Here is a 23,177-nt window from a genome sequence, read left to right on the forward strand (position 1 = left end):
CATCGGGCATTTGCCCGATCTGCCCTATGGCCAGTCCGGGCCTGCTATGGCATAGCCTTTCGTTTTTCACCGCGGACGGTCCACCAAAGCTTCAGAAGCGTTTTTGTATTATCGATCAGCTGGATATCTGGCTCATTATCAAACGCGAGGAGGGATTTAAGCGTTAACCGTCGATGGTCTTCCACTCTGGCGCGATCCAATTCTGGACAATCTCGGATAATGTGGAGGAGGTCTTCATTTGGCGCACCACAAAGAAGGCCAGCCGGGTTTTCTTGGAATATTTCCTGAAATCGTCGGCCAGTGGGGAGGGCTCCACAGCAGGCCTGGAAAAACCGACGGCCTCCTAGGCCATTGGAATAGAACGTTTCAGTGGCCGGAGATTCTTTGCAGGAATACAGGACTAGGCTGTGGTGTTTCTTCACCTCGGACACCCAGTCCACTTGGGCCTTCTCCAGTACACCCTTGCCAACTTTGGCGCGCCACTCTTTCTCATTCGTCGCCTCTCCTCTGTTAGAGCCCTGTCCGTATAACTGATCAAGATACGTCAGTCGCTTAAGCCATTTGGTGTGGGTGCCGGTGAGGCGAATGTAGTCAAAGACTTGTTTGGCCAGTCGATCTTACGACATGTAGCGAAGGCGGCCCAAATAATTTAATTTACTCTTTGCCTCACGTTCCTGAAACGAGGACCAGGACAATTCGCCTTTTACGCTAGCCTTCGGTGTTATAAAGTTACCACCAACAGCAGTTAGACCAACTCGATGTTGGGTCCGGTCAAGGTGTTTTTGGACCTCGGGGTCAATCTTGATAACTTCATTCCCATATGTCAGGGCTGGTACGCCCACGGCCTTCCAAATTGTTCGAGTAGTGGAGTAGTAAATAACAAAGTTTGTCAAGTCGTCTGTTTGGAAAGTTACGGTAGATTTCAATTTCAATGTTTTATTAAAATTATAATCGGTGGTGGCGCCATCCGCTGTTAGCGGCGGGAACTATATACTATACAAATGAATTAATAGTACTAATGTACTTTGAAAGTTATAGATGGCGCCACCCGTATAGTGATAGAGTTGACGGCTGAGTGCGCCGACACGAAATTTCAGAATTTGTTTCGCGAAACAACGACTACCGAACGCGCCTATGTCATTCTAGCAGTACTATTCCCTATTCAATGGCGAAAACCGCTCTGCGTCTAGTTATAGCTTGGTGGAATAAAACAAGTATACAGGAGTTGCTGAGAGCTGCGAAATCGGTTTCGTCAGTGACCGTGAACTCGCGCGAGACGGAGGGGTTCAAACTGGACTAGCGCCAGCTGCATACGGAATTTTGCAACTATTCTCATTTTATAGCATTGTTTTCGCGTCGTCTGGTTTGTTTTATTCCTCCAAACAAATACGACTCATTTTGAAAAAAGGAGAAAAGAATTTAGAAATGTTTCAAAACAAAGCAGACGACGCGAAAACAATGCTATAAAATGAGAATAGTTGTGATAAGTGTCAGCCCTAGAACCGCTCTGGAAACAAGCTACTCAATTCGCAACTAAAATCAGGCGCCCTCGTTACTGATTAGCTTTTGGTGAATGTGGCGTTAACGTGAATTACAGTTGCTTTTAATCAGTATGTGCATAAGTTACATAATATACATAAGTATGACACTGAATGATATCGGTTAATGACATTCTCTCACAAAGTGGTTGCGTAAGCAGAGTAATCTGAGGATTTGTAAAACGAAATTCGACACTGCCTATTCAAAATGAATGCTGTAACGTTTTCCTGGTAAGAAGGCCAATACTACCCTCTGACCAGCGTAGTCGATATACTCGATAACGTTAATAGTTAGTTCTAGTGAAATTAATAGTTATTAAGGGAAATTAGAACGCAAGAGATTCAGAACTAAGATAAGATATTTAATATTTAACACACGTTAATTATTTACACACAATTAAGATTAAACCCTACTAAGCTAGGTGGCCAATTTCCCTATCATTATTATGCAGCTAACTTAAATACTAATTAAACACTTTAGATTACAATGTTAATTAAAACTAGTAAACACTAATACAATTTCGTAAACAAAAGTAACTTAATAAATGGCTCGGTGGTGACGATTAACTAAACGCACGATTTCTGGTGGTTAAATTACAACACGGGGGTACCCCACTATTTAGCACTATGCGCGGTTGGTACGGAGACGAACTCCTCAATTAAGTATGACGAACGACGAAGTTCGGTGCCAACGAATGGCTTAATGACCGCTTAATGATCCCCGAAACGATTGTACTTATCTACGTTGGCTCATTGAGTATCGGCTCCGGCGTCCAATGACGGCGAGGTCCGGTTGGTCCAGCGGAGTGTACGGACGACTTGATCGGCAGACTTCCACGGAGAGCGTATCTACATGGTACGGTCGACTGGTTTTAGCTTTGCTAAACTAAAGTTTCACGAGTCACGACTGTGACGAGCAGAGTTTCTGGCTGCTAAACGTGGCTGACCTCTGACGACGGAGTAGTTTCCTGTAGCTTGTGCAAAGTACGAGTATATTGTTTCGCGCCCTTTTATAGGAGAGCCTCAATGTTTCACCACTCTTGACCGACACTTTCATTTTAGTACGTCACTACCTTCGCGATATTTCCCTGACCTACCGAGCCATTTCTAAAAATAAATACCAAAAAACTATCTGCTGCGTTCTATTGTTGAAGCGGGGAGGGGGAATTCTCGAGTAAAAACCCAGCTGGCCAGGAGCGGATATTGGCGACCTTTCCCACATTCCTACTTTTCTTCACAACTAAATGCATATGCCTAGGCTTATTTGATTTATTATTTATTAACTCTAGTTAATCCCAAAAATATCATCACAATGCATATAATACGTTCCGATTTATCTATTGAAAAGTTCAGTCCTTAGCCTGTAATGATGTATATGGTCATTGACGAAACCGATTAATCATTAAATAATTAAGAGTTGGGAGAATATTAAGTTTCATACTTGTGTATATGATGTTACTTATGGTATTTGTATATATTAAGTATTAAAGTTGATTTAGTATAGTGTCATTCTATTCTACAACACATTTCTGGCCAATTGTGAGTTCAATTCCTTTTGTACACATTGCCAGCAATAGATGGTTGTTAATAGTTGATTTTATAAAATGTCTTTACGGTTTTTCTTTTACGAACCTTGCGGTTGCCCAACTTGTTGAAATGTTGCCCTGGAATAGTTCAACCAATGCCTAAGAATAAGTTCATAAGCTCTTTAATGGGAGAGAAAACGGATCCACAGCTGAAGCGGGGAGGCAACATTTCAACAAGATGGCCAAGGTTATTTTATAAAAAGAACTATTAGCTTTTCGTTTCAAGTCGCTGGAAGGTGCTGCCACCTAGAAGAGCCTTCTAATTTTTTTTAATTTGATAGAGTTCAGACTCGCTTAATTAGCATGGCTTAAGTTTATGTTACCCACTTTTATTCAATCTGAACTATCCTAAACTAACATTTGCAAACGTTTATGCAATTAGCACAAGTATATTATATTTAAAGAAAGCCTACTACTAACGTCTCTGCTTCTGCCCTCACTCTAACGAAATTCACTCGCAAACCATCTGACATTCTTCTTTTACTTAATAAAATCAAAACCAGTAAATCTTCTGGCCCTGACGGAATCCACCCTTATCTACTCAAGCAGCTTACTGGTGTCCTTTCTTTTCCTTTATACCTTTTAATTTCCCGTTCTTTTACCAATTGTGAACTTCCTTCTTCCTGGAAGGACGCTAATATCACCCCCATTCACAAAAGTGGTTCCAGGGCTGATCCATCTACTTATCGCCCTATTAGTAACTTAAAACAGGTGCCTAAATTTAACGAACAACTCGTTCATGCTCAAATTACTTCCTTCTCCGGTTTTCTCAATAAGCGGTCTTGTCTCACGAACTTATTGCAGGCCACTAACACTTGGTCTCAATGGATTGATGAAGGGTTTAGTGTAGATGTCATCTTCCTAGATTTCGCCAAAGCCTTTGATTCCATTCCCCACGTGTACCTTCTCGAGGCCCTTCACTCTGCTGGTATACGGGGCGATGTCTTATCATGGCTTTCCAACTACCTTTCTGGTCGTAAGCAGAGAGTTATTCTGCAGGGGCAGGCCTCTTCTTGGAGTGCTGTTGACCAGGGGGCCCCCCAGGGTTCTGTTCTTGGGCCCTTGCTTTTTAACATCTTTATTAACTCTTTGCCTGTTGTTGTGTCGGTCGCTTTGGTGTTGCTTTTCGCCGACGACACTAAGATTTCCCATAAAATCAGGTATACTTCGGATTGACAAGCGCTCCAGAAAGACTTAGACGCGGTAGATGGCTGGGCCGATTCTCATGGTCTCTCCTTTAATGTTAAGAAGAGTGCTGTCCTCCACCTAGGCCGTAAGAACCCCATGCAACTTCACGTATTACATTAAAGATGTCCCACTCTCTTCTTCCCCCTCTCAGAGGGATTTGGGTATTATAGTCGATCCGTGCCTCAAATTCTCTACCCACACTTAGTGCTCGGAACTGTTTATTCATTATCCACAAATTTTCAGATTTATTTAAAAAACGTTGGTAAAAAGAATATCATTTTAACTTATTTAATTATGTTTTTTAAGCTACCAAGCATTTATTTGAACAAAAGTGGTATTTATTTAAATAATTGTTTGTTTTATTTAAATAATAGGCTTATTCACTTTCGATTATTAAAACATTTTACAATTTTTATTCAACTATTGGTTATTTAAATAAATATTATTTAAATATCGCCGAGCTTATTTTATTCATGGATAAAAATTAATCGAATGCCGAGCACTACGCACACTAACAAGGTTACCAAACGTCTATCAAGTATTGACGGGCTCATTCGCCGTAACTTAAACTTTCGTTCCCCCCGTTTAATTAAGCAACTTTACAACTCCCTTGCGCTCCCTATTCTTGATTATTGTTCCCCCATTTGGACCCCTCATTTAACTACAGACCTATCTGCCCTACAAAAGTCTCAGAATCGCGTAACAAAACTTGTTACTAAAATGCAAAATTTGCCTGCCCCTTCTCGTTTAAAATCCCTTGGTATTCAGTCTGTTGACTCGCGTCATAAAATCAATAACCTTTGTCTGTTACATAAATTCTTTTACAATAATTTAGATCTTAACTTTAATGAATTTTTCACCCCTCAAATCAATTCCCGTACTCGTGGCCATTCTTTAAAATTGTGTAAACCGCGCGCCGCCTCTACTACTCGACTAAATTATTTTTCCCATAGTGTCATTACCGATTGGAATGCTTTGCCATCAAATATTGTTACACAATCTAATTATCACAAATTCCGCTATTTATTATCTGAACATTTATCTGCCTGGTCATGATCTCATAATTATTTTTTTCTCTCGTTTGTTCATTATTTTCTTAATGTTGGCGGTACTTATATAAAAAGGCGGTACTTATATAAAAAGGTGGTACTTATGTAAAAAGGCGGTACTTATAAGTACCCCACGCGTTGATTGGATTGTTTGTAAATTGGTCAATAACATAAATTACAGCAATAATAAACAAAATTGTTACATGGGATATATAATTTAGATTAAAGTTAACAAAATAGAGTATAAGTTGTCTAACTATAATACTCTACAATGGCTTTCTGACGACGGTATCATTTGGCTATTTCGAATTTTAGCTTCCTTTGCCATAAAAAGATGGCACCACGCTCTCCAGTAAAGTCACGTTTTTCAAAGAACCGGCTAGATTCCTGGCCATCTCTAATAACAGGGTCCTTTTCATAATACAGGTGGCAATGATAAAGCCGCCATTTGCTTTAAACTATAGCGCGTAGTTTTGATATCACCGCCGGCGTTGTTAAAGACCCTGAACTAACTTGGAAGAAGACTGCCATCTGATACAACTAACGATCTTAAGTAAAACGACAAGATTCTTTCAATATTGTTATTAATTGAAAGAAGATGACAAAATAATATTACTTTCAAGGGTATAAATAAATGACCAAAATGTACAAGAAATTAAATTAAAACACAAAATTAAAAATGGACTACGCGCTATAGTTTAAATATAATCTACTGATGCTAATTGCAGAACCATTAGCAGATGCTAGTAGGATAGTTCAGATTGAATAAGAGTGCGTAACATAAGCTTTAGCAATGTTAAAGCGAGTACCGGCTGTATCAAAATAAAAACAAAACTATATCAGAAGGCTCTTCTAGGTGGCAGCACCTTCCAGCGACTTGAAACGAAAAGCGAACTAACAACCATCTATTGCTGGCAATGTGTACAAAAGGAACTGAACCCACAAATTTAAAAATGGGCCAGAAATGTGTTGTAGAATAGAATGACACTATACTAAATCAACTTTAATACTTAATATATACAAATACCATAAGTAACATCATATACATAAGTACGAAACTTAATATTATCCCAACTCTTAATTATTTAATGACCATATACATCATTACAGGCTAAGGACTGAACTTTTCAATAGATAAATCGTAACGTATTATATGCATTCATTTTGAATAGGCAGTGTAGAATTTCGTTTTACAAATCCTCAGATTACGCTGCTTACCCAACCACTTTGTGAGACTGTCATTAACCGATATCATTCAGTGTCATACTTATGTATATTATGTAGCTTATGCACATACTGATTAAAAGTAACTGTAATTCACGTTAACGCCACATTCACCGAAAGCTAATCAGTAACGAGGGCGCCTGATTTTAGTTGCGAATTGAGTAGCTGGTTTCCAAAGCGGTTGTTCTAGTGCTGACACTTATCACATAAATATAGAGATTTTTACCGCTATTTGAGAAGTTATTTAAAGTATCAATGAGCTGTAAACACAAAATGAATTTTTGATATGTTGTATATGGTGGTATGACAGTTTTAAGCAATTTTAGTTTCTCACCAACCCGAAATTGCAACCAAAGACGGCTTTGATTTTGCAAATTTCAAAAAAAGCCAATAATTCATCACTAACAATATAATACATGTATCTACAGTTCGGAATTGGGAAATTGTTTAAATAAATCTGTCGAACAAAAACCGCGATGTATCAAGGATCTTTGAAAATTTTTATAAAAAATAATACTCATTTTTTACAATTGTGATACCTTAATTGTGGACTCTAGCAACTGTTTTATCAAAATAATTGATTTGTGATAATAAGATTGTGTAACAATATTTGATGGCAAAGCATTCCAATCGGTAAAGACACTATGGGAAAAAGAATTTAGTCGAGTAGTAGAGGCGGCGCGCGGTTTACACAATTTTAAAGAATGGCCACGAGTACGGGAATTGATTTGAGGGGTGAAAAATTCATTAAAGTTAAGATCTAAATTATTGTAAAAGAATTTATGTAACAGACAAAGGTTATTGATTTTATGACGCGAGTCAACAGGCTGAATACCAAAGGATTTTAAACGAGAAGGGGCAGGCAAATTTTGCATTTTAGTAACAAGTTTTGTTACGCGATTCTGAGACTTTTGTAGGGCAGATAGGTCTGTAGTTAAATGATTGGTCCAAATGGGGGAACAATAATCAAGAATAGGGGGCGCAAGGGAGTAAAGTTGCTTAATTAAACGGGGGGAACGAAAGTTAAAATTACGGCGAATGAGCCCGGCAATACCTGATAGACGTTTGGTAACCTTGTTAGTGTGCGTAGTGCTCGGCATTCGATTAATTTTTATCCATGAATAAAATAAGCTCGGCGATATTTAAATAATATTTATTTAAATAACCAATAGTTGAATACAAATTGTAAAATGTTTTAATAATCGATAGTGAATAAGCCTATTATTTAAATAAAACAAACAATTATTTAAATAAATACCACTTTTGTTCAAATAAATGCTTGGTAGCTTAAAAAACATAATTAAATAAGTTAAAATGATATTCTTTTTACCAACGTTTTTTAAATAAATCGGAAAATTTGTGGATAATGAATAAACAGTTCCGAGCACTAAGTGTGGGTAGAGAATTTGAGGCACGGATCGACTATAATACCCAAATCCCTCTGAGAGGGGGAAGAAGAGAGTGGGACATCTTTAATGTAATACGTGAAGTTGGGGTTCTTACGGCCCAGGTGGAGGACAGCACTCTTCTTAACATTAAAGGAGAGACCATGAGAATCGGCCCAGCCATCCACCGTGTCTAAGTCTTTCTGGAGCGCTTGACAATCCGAAGTATACCTGATTTTATGGGAAATCTTAGTGTCGTCGGCGAAAAGCAACACCAAAGCGACCGACACAACAACAGGCAAAGAGTTGTTGGCGCGGAGGAAGGAAGTAATTTGAGCATGAACGAGTTGTTCGTTAAATTTAGGCACCTGGTTTAAGTTTCTAATAGGGCGATAAGGTGATGAATCAGCCCTGGAACCTCTTTTGTGAATGGGGGTGATATTAGTCTCCTTCCAGGAAGAATTAAGTTCACAATTGGTAAAAGAACGGGAAATTAAAAGGTATATAAAGGAAAAGAAAGGACACCAGTAAGCTGCTTGAGTAGATAAGGGTGGATTCCGTCAGGGCCAGAAGATTTACTGGTTTTGATTTTATTAAGTAAAAGAAGAACGTCAGGTGGTTCGCGAGTGAATTTCGTTAGAGTGAGGCCAGAAGCTGAGACGTTATTAGTAGGCTTTCTTTAAATATAAAATATTTGTGCTAATTGCATAAACGTTTGCAGATGCTAGTAGGATAGTTCAGATTAAATAAGAGTGTGAAACATAAACTTAAGCTATGCTAATTTAGCGAGTCTGGACTCAATCAAATTAAAAAAATTAGAAGGCTCTTCTAGGTGGCAGCACCTTCCAGCGACTTGAAACGAAAAGCGAACTAACAACCATCTATTGCTGGCAATGTGTACAAAACGAACTGAGCTCACAAATTTAAAAATGGGCCAGAAATGTGTTATAGAATAGAATGACACTATTCTAAATCAACTTTGATACTTAATATATACAAATACCATAAGTAACATCATATACACAAGTACGAAACTTAATATTCTACTAACTCTTAATTATTTAATGATTAATCTGTTTCGTCAATGACCATATACATCATTACAGGCTAAGGACTGAACTTTTCAATAGATAAATCGTAACGTATTATATGCATTCATTTTGAATAAGCAGTGTAGAATTTCGTTTTACAAATCCACAGATTACGCTGCTTACCCAACCACTTTGTGAGAGACTGTCATTAACCGATATCATTCAGTGTCATACTTATGTATATTATGTAGCTTATGCACATACTGATCAAAAGTAACTGTAATTCACGTTAACGCCACATTCACCAAAAGCTAATCAGTAACGAGGGCGCCTGATTTTAGTTGCGAATTGAGTAGCTTGTTTCCAAAGCGGTTGTTCTAGTGCTAACACTTATCACATAAATATAGAGATTTTTACCGCTATTTGAGAAGTTATTTAGAGTATCAAGGAGTTGTAAACACAAAATGAATTTTTGATACGTTGTATATGGAACCCTTATCTTTCCAGTGGTATGACAGTTTTAAGCAATTTTAGTTTCTCACCAACCCGAAATTGCAACCAGAGACGGCTTTGAGTTTGCAATTTTAAAAAAAAGCCAATAATTAAATGGTCGTATCTCCACACCGTGACGTCATTAATAAATTTTAGTTCTATTTTCGAGTTTCCCGACCCTTTTTTACCTACTACAAGTCATCACTAACAATATAATACATGTATCCACAGTTCGGAATTGGGAAATTGTTTAAATAAATCTGTTTGGAATTTTCTTTAAAATTAAGTCCGATAACTTTAAAAAAATTATTGGATAGGATAGGATTCAGCAGACCTACAACTTCGGTTATATCAGTAAATATTAAACTTAAGTATAGTTTTCAGGGTAATTTACGGGACCTCAATTTTCGTGGTTTTATATTTTCGCCTAAAAATCTACATACAGTTCCTTAATTTAAGTCCGATTTTCATGAAAGTTATATTTTTGAATAGCTGTGGCTTACATATAACCTAGATTTGCAAATACGTTCCTTAAATTTAATTCTAAGTAAGGTTTTTTGAGCAGCGTATACGGACCCCCCCCCCAATTTCCAAAATTGTAAATCCGCGTGTTTATAGAGGTCTACACGCCCGTTTCCCTCTGGCGTTTTTCAAGGCCGTTCAGAGTCAGTGGCGTAGCCAGGGGGGGGGGGGGCACAGGGGCACATGCCCTCCCGAAACGTATGGTCGTACGTACAAATATTTTTATTTTTTACTTTTTTTTCAACGGTGTGCCCCCCCCCCCCCCGAAACCAAATCCTGGCTACGCTACTGTTCAGAGTGCACCGCGCTATCAACGTATGACCAAAAGTAACAATTAAGTCTGACACTGATCGACCTAGTCTTCGGCGTAGTTGTAGTAGTAGAAGTAATAAGTGTGACACTCATCGTAACAAATAAGCTGCCAAACTACCGGAACGGTAAATTGGGCAAATGCCCAACTTCTTGGGCTTCGATTTCAAAAATTTATGAAAGGCTATCAATGGCGATGCATGTACACTCGAACGAGATATCATTTACTCTTCTAGCCCTAACCATTGAATAGATATGTGCGACACGGCGGCATTGGCATTGGCATTGGCAACGGCTACACTGTGCATGAGACTAATGCACACAAATCCTTAGGATTGTGTGTAAAAACGAGTTTTTTTAAAGTTTTGGAATTTCGACCTGGTCCAGGGGTTTATTTCAAAGCCGATATCCCTAGAGCTATATGGAATACGGAGCTGCAATTGTGGATTTCTTACTAAACCGATGGGAATTAAATTTGGTGAGAGTTTCCCTAAAATCGGAGGGGGTGGCGTGGGGACCTTGGGTGATTTGACATGGATTTACCCATTTACAAGTATCCTATGGGGACTTGCCAATGGCTGTTGATAGCCACAGTCATAAATATAAGGGCTGATGTTGCAATTTCGTCCGTGGCTTGAGTTTACGAATCGGGAAAATTCATTTCCTGTCCATTCAGTATGTTACTTGATTGACGTTTCAAGTTGATGATCTGATTTGTCACTCTCATTTTTAATGTAGTTAAAACTTTCAGCTGTGACCAATTTTGTTTATCCATTCTCCTAGAGGGTTGTGTTTTCTCAAGAAATGGTATGCTTTCGGAGAATTAAAATGAACTGTCATGGCAAAGCTTCGTAGTAACTGACGAAACGGTCTTGGAGTTTATTTATAACAAGTCGACCCAAGCCGTAATATTAGTTCCACATCGGTGTATTCGGGTGGGCAAATCCATACACCCTTAGTCAAAGACTATATATACGCTTCTCTTACTAGACAGGCGTGTTCTACGGCTCAACTTGCATACCGATTGTGGCTGCACTGGTCAAAATTTTCCCCTAGCTTGAGCTGTGTTACTAGTGGTGCCTCTAGCCGCGGGCCAAAATATTACCCCAGCTTTTACAGTGCTACAGATTTGTTAACAGGTTTTTCCTAGGAACACGCTTTTCGTTCCGTCAGTGCATAAACTATGTATCCTTTGTTGATGTTAGACGGTACGTTGTGTTCATCACTTCTTTAAAATCTGCTTCTCCAAATTCGAAATCCCCGAAAGACGTAGTCGATTTAATCCTCTCCACTTGTTCCGACGTTTTTGGAAACACGAGAAGGTCTCCTTGCAGTAGGGGCTTTGAGATTAACCCCCTCTCCGAAAGCACGAATAGCGTATTCATGAATTTGTTTGGATCCTATTCCCGAGAATTTCGTTCCGATACTAGCCGGCTTCAAATGTTTGAGGGCGAAATAACCCCCGACCTTCAGTCCCCAAACCGGTATGTTGAGGGGGGTTTCTTCGGGTCCCACACGTATGAGTGGTTCTGCTGAGGCTCGTATAGTGAATCTCCGATCTTGAACGATGTTAGTCGGGTGTCCCCGGTGGTTTACCACCATGTAATCCTGAAAGAGGAGCGGAGATCCACCCCGAGCGCTGGCTTCTTACGAAGAAGCAGCCATTTTGGGAAATTTTAGGCTCGCGTACCACGATGGCACAAAAACATTGGACCAAAAATTGCAGGGAACCTAATGGGAGGGAAACTGAGAGAAAACGCTAAGAACAGCCACAGTTGATCACAGGTCATTAAAAATAAAAAGGCTAAAGATGAAAGAAAGGAAACGGACATGAACTGAAACAAGTCCTTCCTCAACAAAAACCAACTTGGACCCCATCATTTCCCATTGTTAAAATGAATTCATTCTTTCTCAAACGTCGTCTCGTACTTTCTAATAACAAAACGTAAACATAGATGGCGGTAGTCTGTGGGAAAGAGTGTCACGAATAATCTAAATCCGCCGATGATGGATTTAAAGTCTCTGCTTTTCCCGTATCGTTGATAGTTTGAAAGAAAATACAGAAGAAGAGGCATCTTTCATCTCGAGATACTACGGCTGAACACTCTACATAATGTTCTAACGTAATCCTCATCGATAAGCTTAGTACGTAATTTAAATTTTGGCAAGACGTATCGCCGCCTACCAACCAATTTTTAAATTGAATGTCTGATGATTAAAAAGTTTCGGTAAATATATGATGTATGCAAAATAATTATAAATAAAATTTTTGTGTATTGGTTTCCAATAGAAAATGTTTATTATTATAAAATAAATTATCCATATATACGAATGGTACTGTTTATCCAATCCATTCGGAAGGAAACTTTGGTGAATCCAGAAGGCTTAATAGCGCAGACACCATCCAAAACATTTGAGCTAGTCAAAAAACTGGTCACGCCGATTATTTTCCATCTACCACCTTCGTCTCGGCAAACTAACGGTCCCCCGCTATCACCCTAAAACATTCAAAAAAGTGAAAGAAAAGGACAATAAGTGATAGCAAACATTAAAACCGTACGTGGCACAAGCCTTGTAGTTCGTTCGAAACTCCCGCGCAAACCAAGGTTAAATTGCTGACTCGAATAAACTCGTTGCGACATTTTTCCATTGGTAAGATTTCCAGTCGGAGCTGTTTGAGGACATCACTAAGCCCGCTTCCTGTATAAAGAAATTCGTTCAAAACATATTAATTATTCTCCAAAAATAGCATTTACCTCTGGTATCACCCCAACCAGAAGAGTAACACTTAGTTCCAGCGACAATGTCAATTTCATCCTTCGATGGCAAACAAGCGGGCAGTACTCTATCAGTAAATACCACTTTCGAATTTAACTTCAAAAGAGCTACATCGTGGTCTTCCAAATACCATCCTGTCTCCTGAAACTATACCAAATACGTTTCGCAATAAAAAATACATTCGTATTGAAACTCTTATCGTAAGAAGTATTTCAAAACTTTCGAAACCACTAAAGGGGAATATAACCACCAAGGGGCTCTGTACGGAAGACGCAAACAATTTTAGAGATTATCTTCGCAACAAACCGCTAAGCCGAGTCGTTGAAAACCATAGGAGTGATCGGAAAATATTGGAACCTTTTTAATGGGCGGCTTTGGGGTTTCGGCCACCCATTAAAAAGGTTAATAGGTTATAATCAATTTAAATACAAGTTAGTAAAGTATATACTGATAAAACATATCTGAAGGAAAGACAATATGTCCAAAATTGAATAAAATATCTAACAATTTCCGCTTTCAAACAGAATACGAGAAAAGCAAATAAAATATTTATAAATGGCTGTTTTAAGACCGTAAAAGAGATATTTCTTAATAATATGAATTAAAACAAACGACTTATACTTCATGGTTCATAAGATATTTATTTCAATCTAAAAATCTCCAAGCTTTCGGGCTCGAGACCCCTTCTCAAGCTACTGTCTTGGTTAATTAACCAAGACAGTAGCTTGAGAAGGGATCTATAACCAAGACAGTAGCTTGAGAATGGATCTATAACCAAGACAGTAGGGGTCTCGAATCCGAAAGCTTGCAGATTTTTAGATTCAAATAAATGTCTTATGAACCATGTAGTATTAGTAGTTGGATTTAAATCATATTATTAGAAATTTTAACTATGGTCAATAAATTTTCCTTATATGACGACATTTTTCATATTATCGACGAAGAAAACTATAGACGGATGGTGCGAATAAAAGGCGTGAATAATTTCTAAGCGGAGTAGAAAATGACGAAGAAGGGTTGATAATGATAAGAAAAAAGTTAGAGAACCTCTGCTTGAGACACCCCATAAATTACTATTCGCTCCACACGCCGAATCTGCTCCTCCTCGGCATCAGCTAAAAATTTGCGATGTCCTCCAAGACGCACTCTCCATTCGGCCGACCGAGTGTTTCTGTGGTCAAGATTAATGATGCATTTTTCAATAAAGATTTAAAAATAATCGGCACGCCTCTTAAGCGGGCGCCATATTACATTCTCCTAGTTACCACCTATCTCCGCCAATCAATAAACCACAGACGGAAAATGTTCGTTTCGTTTTTAAATAAAGATCCCGAAAATAAACAAGACGTACGACGGTCAGAATACACACAATCCTCCTAATGTGTTAAGTTTGTTTGAGCTATTCAGAGCAACCTGCAGCGCCGTTATCACAACCAAAATATATCCACGGTCACACATATATACAAATTTACACTTATTTGTTACTTCTAGTCATACTTTGAAAGCATCGAAGATTCCTTCGATCAGTGTAACTCTTATTTTTTACTTCTGATAACACTTATTTGATACTACTAGTCAGCCGTTGAGTGTCACACTTATTTCTTCTGGTTATACGACAAAGACTAGTTCGATTAGTTTCATACTTATTTGTTACTTCTTATCACACTTATTTGTTACTTCGGATCACACTTATTTGTTACTTCTGATCACACTTATTTGTTACGTTGAGTGTCACACTTATTACTTCTGGTCATACGCCGAAGACTAGGTAGATCAGTGTCATACTTAATTGTTACTCTGAACGGCCTTGAAAAACGCCAGAGGGAAACGGGCGCGTAGACCTTTATAAACACACGGATTTACAATGTTGGAAATTGCGGGGGTCCGTATACGCTGCCCAAAAAACCTTACTTAGAATTAAATTTAAGGAATGTTTTTACAATTCTAGGTTATATGTAAACCACAGCTATTCAAAAATATAACTTTCATGAAAATCGGACTTAAATATGTAGATTTTTAGGCGGAAATTTAAAACCACGAAAATTGGGGTCCCGTAAATTACCCTGAAAACTAAACTTAAATTTAATATTTACTGATATGACCGAAGTTGTAGGTCCGCTGAATCCTAACCTATCCAATAATATTTTTTTTAACGTTATCGGACTTAATTTTAAACAAAATATCTACCACATAAAGGAAATCACCGAAAATAGGAAATTGGGCAAATTCCCAACTTCTTGGGCTGCGATTTGAAAACTTTATGAAAGGCTATCAATGGTAATATATGTACTTTTGAACGAGATATCATTGACTCTTCTAGTTATAACCGTTGAAGAGGTATGCGTGACACGGCGCCATCGGCGGCATCGGCGGCAACGGCTACACTGTACGGGAGACTAATACACACAAATCCTTAGGATTGTGTGTAAAAACGGCGTCGTTTTTAAAACCTTAGAAAGATGTTCTCTCGGATATTACTCGAGACTAATTGTCGCGAAGGAAAACGATATTTCGAGTTATTTATGGGGAAATGGTTTCTGGTACTTTTTTATCCGCCCGCATGGCCGTCGAGAGTAAACTATTTACCGACAAAATGACGCTGTGGGTTATAGGAAAGACTAACTGCGCTGCTCAAACAAGATAAGACACTCTAAGGAATAGAGCGAAAAAATATTTACGTGGAGAAACAGTGGGCAGCGGTTAAAACCCATTGGTCATTGATCAAAGTCCCCCCGCAAACGTGACCTCCGGGATAGATGCCTTCGAGTTGCAAGTCAGCTTGCCACGGCCAACTACCGGGAACGGCTTCCCTTCCTCCGACCACCCGATCATTTCCTGGTAACACATCAGGCTTGATAGCCGGTAATCCGCAGATATTCGACCAGGTATTATTCCTCTTAGCTGTTAAACACCCATTTTAGGTATTCAACGACGTTTAACAAATTAACAGCAGGAAAACTGTCAAAACGTACGACAATTAACTTCGTCAGAGCCATCGTAGCAGTTATCTACTTCGTTGCATACGTTAGATCGAGGGACGCAGCGACCATTACGGCATTGGAATTGACGGGGTCCGCAAGTCCATTTGGCTAACAAAAGAAAGCCGATTAAGATAGCGCGGCGAATTCGGTTAATAAATAACTTGTACGGTCATCTCACATTCACTGGAATTCCTCACTTGGTACGAAATACGAAATCCTCTTCCGGTGACCATGAAATCGCTGGCGAAATAGATGGTCAACCAACTACTGTTAGAGTAGAGTTCGTAGCCCTTTAGGTTGCCGCAGACAGTCTTAAGTAGGCCCTGACTATCCCGGAAACGAATTTGATCAGCCGCGCAAGAGCCGCTGGCTTCCAGGTCCATATCCACAATCGTTACCTCCAGTATCTATTTTGGCGTCTTAAATTACATTTCCTTACAGCGCGTAAAAGGTAGTTCTTACGGTACACCGAGGTTCGGTCTAACCTTTCCAGCTTCACCGAGGATCATGTAGGAGCATCTTTGGTTGTTTCCGTACTTTAATCCGGCCTCGTATCCGGGGCTGAAGATATCACCTCGTTCGTCGCCATAAACAGCCGGTTGTTCCGGCCCGCAAGCTCGTTCCGTGATTTCCTCGGTGGATAAGCCTAACGATAATGCCCCGAGAGGCCCTAGGGAGACCCACCAACTTTCATTATACCGGCAAGAAGATGAACGGAATAAAGAAAATAAGTAAAAGATGCCTATAGAGAAAATATATACAACGCTTACCAGCGAACAGCCAAACAGCGAGCAAAAACGCCAACAAAAGAGTCGTAGAAAAACCCATCGCTATAAGTCCCGAACACAATTTGCATATACCTAACCACTGCAAATTAGAGCCTCTTACTCTTATTTTATCCGCGAATAAGTTTGGGAATAAAACCATCAGGAGCCAATCTCCTTATCTCTTAAGATTAAGAATTTCTTCCAATTTTTATTATTTTGAAAAGATTGTAACACGTAACCAATGACAGAAAAAAAGCCTTTTCGTATTATTTATTCGGTTGTATAATCGTCGGATTCATAATCTCCAGTCTCCTCAACGGGCGTCTCTTGAGGAGACCGCGAAACGGAACAGCCTTCGAATTTGTCGATGATGGCTTTGTAAGCCTTCCAAGCAGGAACGTTTTTCACGCAAACGGCTCCTCCGCCTCTTTTTCTTTGGGATTCCTGCGGAAAAAGTTTCATATTTCGGTTAAGGCTTGTTTCGTTAGAGAAAAACCACCGCGACGGTGAAGCTCGACATAAACAAGATGTCACGGACATTTGAGTAGACACAATGCCCCCGATGTATTACATATGTTTTGAATGTGGAATTTAAATTTGAACCAAATTTCAATCATCCTGTACATTAACTTAATTAACGTACTATAATAAACCAAGAGGAATTTTGCGTAAATTTCACCAAAATACCAACATTAACTTGATAAGCACATTATAGCAACCTAAAAGGAATTTTTAGAAAATATGAACCGCAATGTACAATAACTTAATCACTCTGTTCTTTAACGAAATCAGCGCACATTCTTAGCAACCTAGTTCCTAATCTCCTTGTCATTCATCGAGTTCATTGGTATAAACAAAAACACCCGTTATAAGAATATTGCCACCAATAAAACTCCGAAATTACTCCGCTATGAATTTTCGAGATCGGGGGCCCACAAGTTGGTCATTTCCCATTTTAGTGCTTTTTGGAGATAATGTATTCGATTTTAAATATACATACGTTTTTACATTAGGACCGACTTGGTTGAAAATTATATTTTTAGTTAGTACTGATCATTTCTGAACTAAATTTTCGGGTGTATAAAGAAATTTTAATTTTAAGTGAGATTCCTAACCAGTTCACGGGACCCCAGAACACTCGTACGCTCTATAGGCTCTGTCAGTTTCAAACGAAAATGACACGCAGCGCCTCTAGTGGCGAGATCACACGTAACTTGGTTAAAAGTTTTTCCCCGCCCCCATTGAAATTAATGTAAAGTTGGCGATAATTAAACGTTAATTAGCCTACCAAATGATATAAGAAATATTCCACTGACAATTTTTCCCGTTTATATGAACTTAAATGTAATATTAAATCGTCTTGAATAATCGTTTATCGCTTTATAACATTCAAAAATAATATTTTTAATGGGTCATGTAGATAATCGAACAGCTGCTCGTCTAGGTAAAGTTTGCGTTGTCAACCTGCGTATTAGAAAGCAAAATGATATTTTAGGAAGTAGGTTGTAATTCGGAACAATATTAATACTTTTCGCGAATTTTGTCATCTGTGAATTATAAATAAGTTTCAAGGTTTATTTAAAAGCTAGTTTCATAACTTTTCATCCATTGTTTCGTTCACAATGTATCTTTAAAGTAGACGAAAATTTTAAGGCGGTGAATCTTGCCCAGTCTTAAGCCTCGGTTTAATCTATCGCGTATTTTGAAACGGAAAAACTTGATTACTATCTTTAATTGATGGCGAACGCTAATTGTAATATAATTTCTATTAAATATTACTCTAGGTTGTAAAAGATAGAAGTTTTAAAAATTCGCTGTAATTACCGCCCTCTCCCTAGATGTATATCTAGGCATACGCGTGAACTTTGAGCCCGCCTATTTCGAAAATAAAACGATAAAATATATCTTAACTTTATGCTTTTTTTGGGTTTATTTTAAATTCATTTATTATGGAAAAATGTTATTCAAATATTTTTTCTAAAAATTATTTGTTAATTTCCTTTAATCATCGCTACATTTACATTAGCGTCAACGGGAATAGTAGTTTATTTTTAACCAAGTTACGCGCGAGCTCGCCCCTTGAGGCGCTGCGCGTCAATCGCTCGTACTCTATTGTGATATTTGAATTTCGTACCAATTGATACAGGCGCCATCTTACCCCAAAAAAAATTTCCGTTTCGTTCACCTATTTCCAAAACCAAGTAAGTATTTAAAATATATTAATACCTCGGGCGGATTGTGTGTACTTAAATGGCCGTGACATCTTGTTATAGTCGCGGTTCGGCATCGAGGCGTTTTTTTTTAAATAAAAACGAGCCTTTAAATTCGTGATTTAAATACGTCTGTTTTACAACAAATATTTATGTCATCGGTAGTCGTGACGACGTGTATTTTAAAACGAAAATCACTCGCCGTCTGTTTACAGGACAACTAGCTCGGTCACGCCACTTGCGGTGAAAAATTCTTCTTAGAACCTCATTGCAATATACCATTTTATAAAACTGTCTCTATAAATCACAGCGACTTCAAGCGTCGACGCAAAAATCTCCATTAGGCCTAAAATGTTTTTTTTTGCGTCGACGTTCACAGTCCGTTTATGAAAACCAGCCCTTATTTTTGGCACCGCTTTAAACCAAAACGGCAAGAAACATATAAAGCGTAGCTTCCACGTTCATGTTTATACTTCCTAGCGAATTGCTGGATCGGTTTTATTAGAAGGTCTATTGGATTTTCCCCCCATTAGTAAAGAATTGTATTAACCATTCGATTAATGTCGCCCATGCATACCCAAGCCGGGTATCCCTCTTGGGCGATGGCCCATTTACTGTGGTCGTTTGTGCGAGGAAAAGAGATGACTTCCGGGTTGGTCTCGCCTTTAAAGTCGATTTCAACCACGTCCACGTTATAGACAGAGTAAGGGCTCGTGCAGTCGGAATCCAATTTGGTACCCGCTCCACTCCTCCAAGTCTGAACTAAAAGTGGCACTTTCAGGTTAGGCGCGACGGCGTTGTCATAGAGCTCTGAACGGAACATATGTGAAGCCGGGGAAAAAATAAGATGATGTTGATTTGAATTTGGAATAAGGGACTCGCGAGATATACCTTGTTCCCATTTGGTGTGTTTAGCAAAAGCCACGAATTTTTGACCTCCTAAACTCTCAATGTCCGAAGAAACGTTGAAAGGCGCGGTCTTGGCCCAAATATTTCTCGCATCGGTGAAAAAACTCTTCACTTCAGGCTCCATCGAATCGATGACGGCGTTGGATTTCTTGGCGTAGATATTCGGTTTATTGTAACGCAATAGGTTCGCTGTAAAATGGTCCGCGTATAAAGACGACGTGAGTTAGAAACGGTAATGTACCAAAGTGGAGGCCTAACGCCGGACGTTTTCGGTCCAATATCATTTCATAAACAGGATATCAATATTATCAGAAATCTATAATAAAACTAACTTATGGATGGAAGGATTTTGAAGTCAAACGAGATGCAGAGACCGCCTTGAGCATTGTTTCTGCCACTGTCTGGAAAATCGAATTCCGCGTCACCGGGGATCGGTGGATAATTTGGAACGCTGTGAATCAACCAAAATCCTGTCACGCCGTCTGTGGCCAATATTCCTGAAAATACATACGTGTCTCTCGTACAGGGAACTACGAAAATAAAATAAAAGATTTTACCCTTCGTGTGTCCGTAGTTAGTCGAAGAACCGTTTTTATTGGGTTCTTGGTCGTTGTAAATAATATAAGCTAAATTCTGAATTCAACAGATCGTATTTATTATTATTCTTCCGTAATTCGATTCGTAGGTATTAACTTACGCTTTCGCCTTTAGTTATTTGCAAGTAGGTATATCCGAATATGGAATTACTATCTTTAACGCTGCGTTCGGACAATATCCATTGTCCAGTGGCTACTCCTTTGGCCGGAACTTCCAAATACGTATAGGCTTCTCCAGCTTTAATTACCTTATTCGCCGATTTGGAATCTTTCGGAAGTTTGTAAAAGATTTCCCTACAAGAAACGGGGATTAATTTGAACTTCATTTAATATTCGGAACCAGAAAAGCTGTTTTCCAAAAAAGACCATTTTGACGCATTTTATTTAAATATTAAATTAATGAAGCGCTTTCGGGGGAAAGAATCCAATTAGAAGGCTCGAGCCGAAGGGTTTTACGATTTTCAATTTTTTTTCTTACGGCGTTTAACCTGTTTCGCGTCATTGCCAATTATAGATTAATGGATCGAATTCTCTCGTCTTTCGGTGAAAAAGAAATTCCTTACCAATCAACGTCTTGGCCCTTTTCGTTTTTACACGTTAATTTCGCCTGGCAATTACCAAAAAATTCCCCGAGAGCCAGCAAAACGAAAAGACGCGTAAAGTGGGTACGAGGGCTTCCGGTTTCCATTTGGACAGCTCGCGAAAATTCCTCTTCCGAAAGAGGAGAGAATAGGATGCGAGCTAAATATTTATGGACTCGGAAATTTTTTCGTACGTGGCACGTATTTCTCTCTAAGCATCCGAGTATTTGCGGAGGAGCGGAGACGAAGGGGCAAGGGCACGATGAAGAGTGATTTCTTTTTACTCTTCCAAAATCCGAGTCAGTGCAATGGGCAGAAGGGTACCCTGTCGCTTTATCATTTTAACCGCGCCTTAAGCTTTTAGGTATATTGCTAAAATGACGTATGGCTAAAAATCTACCAGGAAAGAAGTTTCGGTTCAAAACCTAGGCCATTGTTTCTCATTTGTCATCAAAGAAAAGGCGATATTTCAGGTTCAAATAGTCGCGCCGTATAAGTGACATCTCCGATAAATTTCAATCCGATTACGCGAAAGCGGTTAACGCTTTTTTTCCCATTCGAAAGCACGTTTTTTTTGTTTCAAATAAATTGATTCAACAATAGTCGAGTAAAGGTTCGATTTGTATACGCATCTATTGACTACGTTTACAATGCAAAGAACTATCAAAAGAACCTTATATAGAACGTGGGTTTCATCCCTAAAGGTTTTAAGTCGATTTCGAACTTTTAACAAACAAACGAAAAACCGAAGAATGAAGAAACGGTAAGCTTAAACTGTCACCGACTGAATTCAAATAAAAAATACTTTTAAAGAAAGTAACTTTTTTTTAATTAAAAAATCAATTGTTAGAAGTCATTTTTGACGTTACTGTATAAACAAAAATTAAATAGGGTCGAATGAAAGAAGGATGAAAATAATGAAATATAAAGAATCGGAAATCAATGGAGAAAGAGATTGGCCATTCCAAATCAGAGCCAGTGATCAGTTTTTGTGGGGAGCGTTGGCGGTTGAGCAGGGCGAGAAAAGGGATTCCTCTTTGATTAAAGAAGTTTTTCATCCGGGATAACAAAAGAGGACAACACCTGTCGCGGGCCGGGAAAAATGCAATTCAACGGAATAAATCGAGGAGAGGTTATTTCTTTTGTCATCTACAGTGAAATTCTTTGTAACGGATTTTCTCGGTTAGTTAGAGCCCTTTCCATCTTTTGACGTGAGACGAACGAAGAAAACCTAATTTGGAAAAGTTTCGAATCTCACCGAGAAGAAAAATCCCGGATCAACGTGACTGTAGCCCCTAATTGTTTTCCGCACCGAGATATTTCAAAATGGGACGCCAATAATGTTAGGTGCGAATATTTAGGGCTCAAATAAGCCTTTCTATAAAGTCATTACGCATGCCGAACTTGTTTTTAATTTATCGATTCGTCACGAGATACGTAGGAGTTCAGTTCAGTTTTGAAGGATAGATCTTTATAAAAAGGGCGACTCGTTGAATTTTAATTCAACTTGTTAAAATGTTCCACGCGCTCTTTAATTTTTTTAGCGTAAAAGGCTCACGCTTTTTCTTTATTTCAGGGAGCACGCGTGAAATCGCTCGAGCCCGGTTACGCTAAAATATCAAGACGCGAGTTTGAACTTTTTAACAAGTTGAATAAGACATAAAAAGAGTTTATGCTAGCGTCTTTTGGCTATCATAGTGAAACGTCACTTCTACGTCACGAGTGACGCGCCGGATACATCTAAACAAGAAGGCCAATGTTACTTTATAGAAAGGCCTATTAGAAGTGACTTTAGTTCGCGAAATACCTTTTAGTATTATAATATGTAATGTACCTGAGAACGTAAAAAGAGATTCCCCCAGACAAATACAAACAGAAAATTTACACTAAGTTTCCTTTAGGCCCTTATTTAAAACTTTAAATGTATACGCGCCATAAAGCCTTCTGTAAAAGAAATATTTCGAGGCTATTTTATTTTTTATTGCCATAAAACGGTATTCATATTTTTTTCAGACTACTTACAGTTGAAGA

At 38.7% G+C, this 23,177-nt stretch overlaps 2 protein-coding genes across 2 annotated transcripts; both read right to left on the reverse strand.

Moving 5' to 3' along the window:
* Positions 1-12,600: 12,600 nt before the first annotated feature.
* On the reverse strand, positions 12,601-16,975 carry LOC149932416 (chymotrypsinogen A-like). Its single transcript, XM_090155698.1, has 9 exons — positions 16,854-16,975; positions 16,569-16,753; positions 16,262-16,490; positions 16,075-16,191; positions 15,781-16,003; positions 14,150-14,273; positions 13,081-13,249; positions 12,885-13,024; positions 12,601-12,822 (listed from the first exon to the last, which is right to left on the reverse strand). Exons 1-9 carry the CDS (start codon positions 16,909-16,911, stop codon positions 12,640-12,642), a joined length of 1,428 nt encoding a protein of 475 aa, XP_090011824.1. The 5' UTR covers positions 16,912-16,975; the 3' UTR covers positions 12,601-12,639.
* Positions 16,976-17,025: 50 nt separating this feature from the next.
* Positions 17,026-21,270, reverse strand: LOC149932417 (plancitoxin-1-like). The gene is made up of 7 exons (XM_090155812.1): positions 21,129-21,270; positions 20,667-20,859; positions 20,527-20,602; positions 20,302-20,466; positions 19,952-20,158; positions 19,611-19,870; positions 17,026-17,294 (listed from the first exon to the last, which is right to left on the reverse strand). The coding sequence occupies exons 1-7, from the start codon at positions 21,251-21,253 to the stop codon at positions 17,121-17,123; spliced, it is 1,200 nt and encodes a 399-aa protein (XP_090011938.1). The 5' UTR covers positions 21,254-21,270; the 3' UTR covers positions 17,026-17,120.
* Between the last annotated feature and the right edge of the window lie 1,907 nt (positions 21,271-23,177).

This window comes from Leiobunum rupestre, chromosome 8, assembly GCF_980474605.1.
Source record: "Leiobunum rupestre chromosome 8, qqLeiRupe1.1.hap1, whole genome shotgun sequence".
In the NCBI taxonomy this organism is placed as follows: domain Eukaryota; kingdom Metazoa; phylum Arthropoda; class Arachnida; order Opiliones; family Sclerosomatidae; genus Leiobunum; species Leiobunum rupestre.